Here is a 9,440-nt window from a genome sequence, read left to right on the forward strand (position 1 = left end):
AGGCCTGGTCCCAAAATAAGCCCATCCATGATTCAGGCGGGCCACATCAAGTGAAAGAGTTTGGAATGTGAGCGTTAGCTTAATTGAAAACCTTTTTGAAATAGGTAAGAGCAATGGAATTATTTACTACTTTTCTTGCTAACCCAAAACTTCTGTGCAGACAAGGGAAGAAGAGACTGATAGCTACATGGGTCTTTGGCTGCAGAGTGGCTTTTAAATCCTTACCAAAATCTCTAATACAAAATTACAATTTACAAAATGAGATGAATTGAATGGCAGCCAAACAGGGTCAAGAAAGAAATACAATGACAGTTGACATTCAACAGAAAAGGACAAAGATTGAAGGGTTGGGATCTTATAATCTAGGAGATTTTAGGGACATATATGCTTTCCTCAATGCATCTGATATGATCAACAATCTGGATTGCCCAACCAGAAAAAGCCTTGGCATGCTCTGTATTTGCTGAGGATTGGAATGTTGTGCGTTTGGCTTTTCACTGGAAGAATCACAAAAATAAATAAATGAAGCCTGATTTTGGGTATTGTTGCTTACAGAACAAAGGAAAATTTAAGGCGAGAAAATAAACAGCTCTTCTTATCAAAAGCAGCAGTACAAACAATATGTTTAAAAAAGAAGAAGAAAGAAAGAAAGCAAAAGAAAGCAAAAAATAAAAAAATAAAAAAATCATGTTTAGACAGCTCTTCTTATCCCATCACTCGTCTTCGATTGCGGTCCATGAAAGCCCACCTGGGCTAAGCCACTTAGGACCCAAGTGGCTCACTGGTCAGTTGCCTAGCCTGGACTGATGAGGCACCATGAGCAAATCCCACTAGTGATAGGGGTGCCCATTTGACATTCAGCAGCATGGAGAAAGTTCATTGAACCAGCTCAAACTGGTAGAGTGAGCTCAACATAGGAAAGAGCCAGATTGATCATAATGTCTGTCCATTTCAGCTGATGGACATTCTGTAGTTAACTTGCAAAGCCCCCTTCAGTCACTGCTCTCACTCCATCTCTCACCAGTAGATGAGCAAAGTTCTTACACCCCCTGTAAGCCCGAGGACGAAGAACAGAAGTACCCATCCCAACACTGATTGCAAAGGTTGTCTTCGACAGATCGTGAGAGAAGAAAAACACTATCCTGCTGAGTAAACTCTCACAGAACCATAAGTGAAGATCATATAAATGCTCAAATTCTCACCATAAATAAAATTTCAAAACATCATGCGTGTGATAGAAGATTAAGAGGCAGATTTCCATGCGAGAATAGAGCTTTTGATTTAAAGCAAAAAGAAAAGAAACGTCATTCATATGTCTTCGCAATTTCATATTGGCATCGATTTGCTTCAGACACATCATCATCTTAGGCATTGCAAGGACAAGCCAATGATAATGACAAAATGTCTCAAAAATAAAAGCAAAAGGAATCCATGGATATAGTAACAAAATCAATGTTTTATAATACAATGACATAGAATGATCACGCGTCATATAAAAAAAAAAAAAAAAAGAGCACAAATTTGTTCTCTCCATTTGATTCTTCAATCCTCAGTCGCCTCTCTTCAACACTTGGAATCTCCTTGTGTCTTTTCTCTTCTTTTTCCTCGCATGACAGCATTGCTTCTGATAGAATAGAAGCACTCCTAGAGATTGCTGAAGTGAGTTCATGTGATGGATTGTTGGAGCAGCTGCCTTCTCTTCTCCTTTTTGACACCCAAAAACAAGTGCCTATCATCAAGTCCCACCGATTCACATCAAGTAATCACACAGACTTCAAGAAATGATAAATGCAAAGCACCCACATGAGATTCCGTCATATAAACCAGAAGAGAAAAAAAAAAAAAACCTGCATTACTCCACTTCTCAACAAATATGCATCAAACTGCTTGGGAAGATCACAAATTCATTGGTTTTTCAGCCCAAAAAACAACTGAAAACAGCCCACACATCATATTAAACTCACATTGATTTTCACCAAATCAAAGAAACTTCAAAAGGAGAGAGACCCATATGAGATTTCCATGTTGACAACAGAAAATTAATTGCAGTAGAATCAAAATGGGTTCACATGAAATAATCACAGAGACTTCAAGAACTGATAAATGCAAAAGCACCCACATGAGATTCCCTTGCATGTAACAGCCAAAAACCAACAGGTGGCTGACATTAAATGGCCTTTGTGTCCCATGGAGCTTCTGCTTTTTATCATGCTCATTCGTAAGGTAAAGAAATTGCAGATGCATTGGTATTGTAACATTCAAAGCTCACGGGAAGCTGATGTTGAATGTCGGATTGATTTTGGCTTATCAACGTGACATATGGTATGCTTGTTTTCTGCATTTATATACTGTCAAAGTAGATTTGATTCTCGTAAAATGGAGTTATCGACAATCTGCTCATTTAGAAAATGGATGTTCCATGAAGTTAAACCCTTTTGTCACTGCTAAATAGCATCTCAGTCCATGCATAGGTACATTTGGTTTTTCAGTTGACAGGAAACAGGAACAAGCTGGGATGACGTGTTTCTTGGAAAACGAATTGCTAGACATGTAGAGGAACTCTGCTTTCTCACATCTCATGGCATGCCTTTATCACACACACCGGTGCACACGCGCGCGCACAAATGCTCTCCTGAGAACCGATTCTCTTGGGAACTTCGTGAGAACTTTTGACACGTGATGTGGGCACAAAATCCAGACGGTCCATGAGATGAGTCACCTCATGAAACCCCCTGGGCTAACTTTTTGGCCTGATCCAAAAATCTGAAGGGCCACAGCAAAGTGGAAACTCCCAGGCCCTTGATTTGCCCCTCACTTAGCTATGGCCCACCCAATTTTTGAATCAGACCAAAAAGTTAGCCTTGGGGGTTTTATGAGGTGACTCATCTCCCTCCCTCCCGTCTTGGGGGTTTTATGAGGTGACTCATCTCCCTCCCTCCCGTCTTGGGGGTTTTATGAGGTGACTCATCTCCCTCGGTGACTCATTAATGCAGGGGCATTTTCACACCAGGCTCAAGTGGGGTGGCATGTGGGATGCAGGGGCACACTCGGGGTGGGGGACCCTTGTGAGGCGGGTGGCTGGTGTGAGGTGGGCCCCACCTACGTGAGGCAAGGCCCACGATGGGGTTCCACCGAGGACCTAATCAATGGAATGTGGGGCCTAAGCTATGAGATAAAGGGATTGATTCGCCACGCTCTATCAGTTTGAACTTTTAGAGTAAGTGGTTAGTTGTCCTACATCAAAGTGGTATCAAAGCGAGAGGTCTTGTGTTCGAGATGGCTCGTGTGAGGTGAAACCCATGTGATGTGGGGCCCACAAGGGGGGTTCGGCCGAGGACCTAACCCATGGGATGTGGGGCCTGGGTTATGACATAAAGGGATTGATTTGACACGCTCTATCAGTTCGAGCTTTTAGAGGAAATGGTTAGTTGTCCTGCATCACTCATCTCCCTCATCTCCCGTACCATGGGACAGAAAAGTAATCAAAACAATGAAATCTGGACTCTCTCTCTTTTGCGTGAAAGAATTCTTTATGGAAAAGTTCTCTATTCTGATTAGGACTTGTTGATTGACCCATTGTTTCTCTGTATTCTCTGTATTCACTCTAGTTTAGCCCAATGAATAGATTTCCATTATCTGTAAACGAGTTGTCACTATACAATACAATTCTCCTCCATGAAGTATCCAGATTCCATTCAATGTCAAACAAGCAGGAAGCCTATTTCAATAACTGGCAAGTTAAATGAAGCACAGTGAAATCAACAAACACTGCTTGGCTGTTTCAGCAAAGTATGCAGTGCTTAAGACCAAAAGTGCAAAGAAATGGAAAATTAAAATTTTGAAAAAAAGAAGAAGAGTATATAAAACTTGTTACCACCCATACCTCAATTGCCAAAGATGTTAGCCATTGCTTGGGCAAGTGCCTCGTCAGATGTTCATCAACAACATCCATCCATGGTGAAAACACTCAAAGAGCATTCTCAATTGCCAGGGCCCTTGATGGCAACACAGTTTAGAGTCAAATGGTGGACCCCACATGTGATCCACATGTTTGGACATTGAACAAAGGTCAAAACTGCAGTTGCAGGCTTCTAAAAGCCATATGGTTGAGTTTAGAGACTTATTTATGTTTGTTTGTTCATTTAATTGCATTGGACAGTCATTACTTTTTAGTTAGCTTGGGCAGATCTTTTTATCATTAGATTAGTTTCCTTTTGTGGTTGAAAGTTTTCTCCTTTTATACAGTTGTAAGGGCAACATTAAGGAAATGCATTATTTGTTTGGACAAAAGATACCAGTTTCTAATGGACTACAGTTATAGATGTGACTTATGCAATTATCCCGTGACTTCCCTTATCCCGTTTGTTCTTTCCACTGGTTTTTCATGCATCCTATGCCTGTATATGTGATCTATGGCAATTAATTTGAAGTGATCAAGTATTCAGTTTTCCACTACTAATGTTCAGATTCATTATACTTGAACAAACAGCTTAGCTAATTTTTTCATTAAAATCAAAACCCTCAAATGAAAGAGGAGAAACAACATATATACCTAAAAGAGTTAGAAAATACACTCACCTTTGACAAAAGAAAATCTAATTACTGGAACGTAGGTGGTCTTCATACCCCACCGATTGATTGTTATCAGATAGTAGTGATGATGACTGCATATAAAATTTCACATTTAAATGAATAAGATGTCTCAAAATATCTAAGTTCAAAAGTTTCATTCAATATTATGCCAAATAGAAATGATTGGTTTTACCTGGCTAAACGCGGCGCTTCCTTTAGATGAATCTTGATGTAAATGTGATAATTGAGGGTTGCTTGAGGGAACCCTAGGGTATTCCGAAGGGCTACTCATGGATCCACCAGTACCACTCCCGGGTACTCCAAAACGACTTGCTCTGGTAACATACGAACTCTAGTAGAGCAAAAACATAGTAATGGAATCTTCAATAAGCAATAGTAATATCAATGCTATATCTAATATTATGTCTACTAAATAAAATCTTACTCTTATCGGAGATTTGATGCCCACAGAGTTTTCTTGATTAATGCTAACATTAGGTTGTTGGTGCCCATAATGATCCAATGATGCATTGATGGATCCACTGGGGCCAAGAGTGTAGCCCATCACCATATGATGACTATGTCCTGTATGGGATCCACTTGGTATTATAATATGTGAACCCTAGTAGAGGGAAAAGAAAAATAAAAAAGAATTAGAAGCTTTGACAACAATAACATATGACATAACAAGTTTTAGTAATCAAAATCTCAATGATACCTAACAAGTTTTAGTAATCAAAATCTCAATGATACCTGATTGAAATGACTCATTGTGGGGATTGTAACTGAATAATGTGAAGGTTGAAATGAATGAGGGTGAATAATATTTGGTACTTGGGCTGCTTCCTCTCTCTCTTGATTTACTTGGGCCACTTCCTGGCTCTCTTGATTTGCTTGGGCTGCTTCCTGTCTTTCTTGATTTGCTTGTGAATGAATGGATTCAGTTCGTGATCTCTTCTTCTTTACTTTATCTGGCGAATTTTTTAATGCACGACGGCTGCTCCCAACTCTAGGCTTAACTTTAATCCCACTTGCAGTTTGTGAACTCACACTATCAACAAAAGTAACTTCCTTTTCTTTCGGCTCAGAGCGTGCGCTTTCAGTATCTATAATTTCATCAGTAGCTGGAGTTGTCATTAGTGGAGGTTCATGAATTCCTTTCATACATTCCATCACTTCATCATGAAACTTATCGGCATATCTATCAGCAAATTTGAAAACCTCATCATGTTCCCCAGCCATTGCTGCAATTTTAAGAAGCTTGCGACACAAATAGCTATAGCGTTTACCTAAAGCAACACTGGAGCCACCTTGTATTGTAAACCCAGCATGGTCTTTAGAAAAACCAACCTTTGCATCTCTTTGCCATCTCTTCATAATATAACGGGGATGAAGAACCTCTATATTATGATGATCTAAAACTTTCAATGCATGACTACATAAAATCCCCACAAACTCGAACTTCTTACAGCTACACGTGACTGTATTGTCTAATGAGTCGAATCTAACAATGCGTCCTTCATCTTTCTCATCACAAATAACCCGAAACTCTGTCACTGTGCCAAACTCACCGCATTTAAAAATTGCATGGCCAAGAAATTCCTTGAATTCATTTTGAAACATTTCAAATGCTTGAGGAGTATACGCCTTTGCCGCTTCCTTTAAAATCTTCACATCAACAAATAATAACGGGGTATTCTGCCTCATTTTGAAATCAGCTATAGATTCCTGATATCGTTGATTAGCCACTAGCCGTTCATAATGAGTGAAGAAATGCAATAAATTGAATTTAGAGTTTAGAAATTTTTTCAATACATTATTCATGCCTTCACTCCGTTGTGTGCTCCTCATGTCTGCATAGAATGTATTTCTTTCATATGCCAAAGCCCATTTTTCTCTTTCCTTGAACAAATCCTGCAGCCACTTATTTTGCATTAGATCATATTTCTCAAGCATGTTATTCCATGCAGTTAAAAACTCTTCCTCATCCTCATAATCATATAAACACTTACTAAAGTCATGTTCGAAACTTTTTGAACCATTAAATACATGACTAAGGCACTTGGTGGCATTTTGGTGAATATACCAGGTGCATAAACGATGATTTGTTTCCGGCATCACTGCAGCTATTGCATTCGTCATTACATCATCTTGGTCTGTAAGGATTGTCAGTGGTTTTTTTCCAGACATTGCACTTAAAAAGGTTTGAAACAACCACTTGAATGATTCGAGTGTTTCATCGTATAGCAAGGCTGTACCAAATATTATAGTTTGCTTATGATGATTTACCCCAATAAATGGAGCAAATGGCCGGCCATAACTATTTATTCTATATGTAGTATCAAAGCAGACCACATCCCCAAAAGCATTATAATCCATTACTGACTTCGCATCTGCCCAAAATATATTTGTAATCTGATCATCTTCGTCTACTTGTATTGCATAAAAAAAAGATGGATTCTCTACTTGCATTTTTTGAAAATATTCTAGAACGGCTCTTGCATCACCCTTTTCCATTGCTTTCATTTGCTTCTTTCGTAAGTAATTTTTGTAATCATCAGGTACGAAACCCATATTCTTCCGCCCTCCAGATTGTCTTTGTGACCTTAGTAAGTGCACCTTCGATGGTGCAACAACCTCATGGTTATGCTCTGCCACAAAGTTAGTCACCTTGTATTTCCCATTCTTTTGAAGCCTAATCATCATGCTAGCTAGACATTGAGTTCTTGTAATCGGACGGTAATACTTCGGCTGATTGATTCGTTTATCTTCACATTTTTGACCTTCTTTAGAGCAACAAAATTTCCTCTTAAGTAGGACACCCTTATCTGATTTTTTTACCCACGACTTTCGAACGCTAAACCCTATTTTTGCAGCATACCTATTGTAAAACTCATATGCACTATCGTCAGAACTAAACTCCATTCCAATTTTTGGTTCTTCACCTAACTTCTCATCTGTATTAACCAGTACATCTTCTTTTGCTTCTTCGTCGTCTACTTCTTGCCTTACTTCTTGATCATTCATTTCAATATCAAAGTCCAACCTTCGACCTGATTGAGAAACTGCTTGACGCTCCAATGTATTATCATCCATGTCATCAATTGACCTTCAATTTTGACAATTTAAATTGTGTTAGTGTGCAAATAAGAAAAACTAAATTTAAAGGTGATAAACATACATTAAGCCAAACCTTTACTTCTTCATTCAAAACAAATATAAATTAACAAATAGGTTTCCAAAAGAAAAGGCATTCAAACCATTCCATAAATCATTCATAATGCATACTATGCATGCGAGGATTTGTAACAAGATTCACCATTTCATATATAAAATTCAACTTCAATTTGCATTTATAACTATATTATGTATAATCTTTTGTTTTCTAACTTAATTTATTAAATTAAAAGAGGGAAATAGAGTTCCCAAAACAAAGAGAACGGGTGTCAGATACCCACAAAAGCTAAAGAGGCCACTGAATACTTAGTGTCAAGATCCACCAGGGAAAACAAAATGTTCAGCCCCGCAAGTCAGGTTCACCCCTTTTACACAACTAGTCACATCAGGGTTCACCCCTTCCTCACGTTCGAATTCAGGTTGAGTCAGGTTGTGGATTGGGTCATTTTGAGGTGGGGTCAAAACTACAGACATATCCAAATTGCATTTGAATTCTCGCAACTAAAATTAAACTATAGCAAATCTGAGCTTCTTATGACAAAATCAACTAACTAAACCAACCGCTATCATAAAAATCCATCTATCAGCCATCATACAGTGCCATCAACAATTTCTGCTTAGGCAACTGTCTTCAAGGAATGAATCTGGACTGTCCATAGTTACAAACTTACAACCTATGGGACACCATGAAAGAATCACACCAGTCAGATGATCCTATCCACCTGAAAGCTAGCCATCTGTTTTTTTATGGCCATCTTTTATCTAAGTTGTAAACCATATATGGATGGTTAGGATCATCTGTTGAAAGTGATTCGTTAGAATCATAAGCAATCCATTATCCATGATGATAACAAAACAAACGCTAATTAGGGATTTTCAATTTCGAGTTCCTCACCTCCAGACACAGTAAATGACAATCAACCATACAAAATCCCAATCTGGGATAGAGCTCCTCCAGAAATAAGGAATTACAAAATAAGAAATACCAATTAGGCATTGAAATTTCAAAAAGCCCCAATTAGGGATTTGGAATTTCAAAAATCCCCAATTAGAGATTTTCAATTTCGAAGCCCTATTAGAAAAGGAAAAGAAGAAGAAGACAGAGAAGAGGAAGAGGAGAATACCACTGCCGCTGCCGAGAGAGAGAGCTGCTGGTCGTGAGGTCGCGAGCGAGAAGGAGATGGTGAGAGCGAGAAAGGACGAAGATTGCGTGATGACCCTGCCACCACCGACGGGATGTGGATTGCGTGGTGACCCCAACACCACGTAGCTCGTGGGACGCGGATTGCGTGGTGACGCTGACACGGAAGCGGATTGGGTGGTGGCCCCAACACTCCAATGTTGTTAGAGGTTGTGGGGCCCACCGTAATGTATGTGTTTTATCCACTCCCTCCATCTGTATTTCCAGCCCATTTTAAGGCATGATCTCAAAAATGAAGCAGATCTAAAGCTCAAATGGACCACATACATGAAAACATGGTAATTGAACCATTTAAATTGTTTTAAGGGCTACAGAAGTTTCAGATCAAGCTGATATTTGTGTTTCCCTTCATCCAGGTCTCCGTGACCTTATGAAGAGATTGGATGGTAGATAAACATCACGGTGGCCCTAGGAAGGTTTCAACGGTGATTTCTGCAGTGTGGTCCACTTGAGCTTCAGATCCACTTCATTTTCACTAAAATGACCTGGC

The 9,440-nt window shown here is 39.2% G+C and overlaps 1 protein-coding gene across 2 annotated transcripts; it reads right to left on the reverse strand.

Moving 5' to 3' along the window:
• Window positions 1-1,254: 1,254 nt before the first annotated feature.
• Window positions 1,255-9,172, reverse strand: LOC131230231 (protein FAR1-RELATED SEQUENCE 5-like). 2 transcript variants are annotated; one of them, XM_058226058.1, is made up of 6 exons: window positions 8,874-9,172; window positions 5,326-7,681; window positions 5,018-5,194; window positions 4,766-4,924; window positions 4,579-4,664; window positions 1,255-1,729 (listed from the first exon to the last, which is right to left on the reverse strand). In XM_058226058.1, exons 1-5 carry the CDS (start codon window positions 9,143-9,145, stop codon window positions 4,596-4,598), a joined length of 3,033 nt encoding a protein of 1,010 aa, XP_058082041.1. In that variant the 5' UTR covers window positions 9,146-9,172; the 3' UTR covers window positions 1,255-1,729; window positions 4,579-4,595. The 2 variants fall into 2 exon arrangements, with proteins under 2 accessions (XP_058082041.1, XP_058082042.1); XM_058226059.1 differs by having other exon boundaries at window positions 1,255-1,772.
• Window positions 9,173-9,440: the final 268 nt, after the last annotated feature.

Source organism: Magnolia sinica, chromosome 17, assembly GCF_029962835.1.
Source record: "Magnolia sinica isolate HGM2019 chromosome 17, MsV1, whole genome shotgun sequence".
Taxonomy (NCBI): Eukaryota; Viridiplantae; Streptophyta; class Magnoliopsida; order Magnoliales; family Magnoliaceae; genus Magnolia; species Magnolia sinica.

Bases quoted from the DNA above. Each gene is read 5' to 3' on its own strand.
- LOC131230231 (XM_058226058.1), bottom strand. From the start codon at position 9,145: ATGGAGGGAGTGGATAAAACACATACATTACGGTGGGCCCCACAACCT. The intron at 5,195-5,325 runs GTATCATTGAGA...TCCCTCTACTAG, and splicing joins CAATGAGTCATTTCAATCAG to GGTTCACATATTATAATACC. The intron at 4,925-5,017 runs GTAAGATTTTAT...TTGCTCTACTAG, and splicing joins GCATCAAATCTCCGATAAGA to AGTTCGTATGTTACCAGAGC.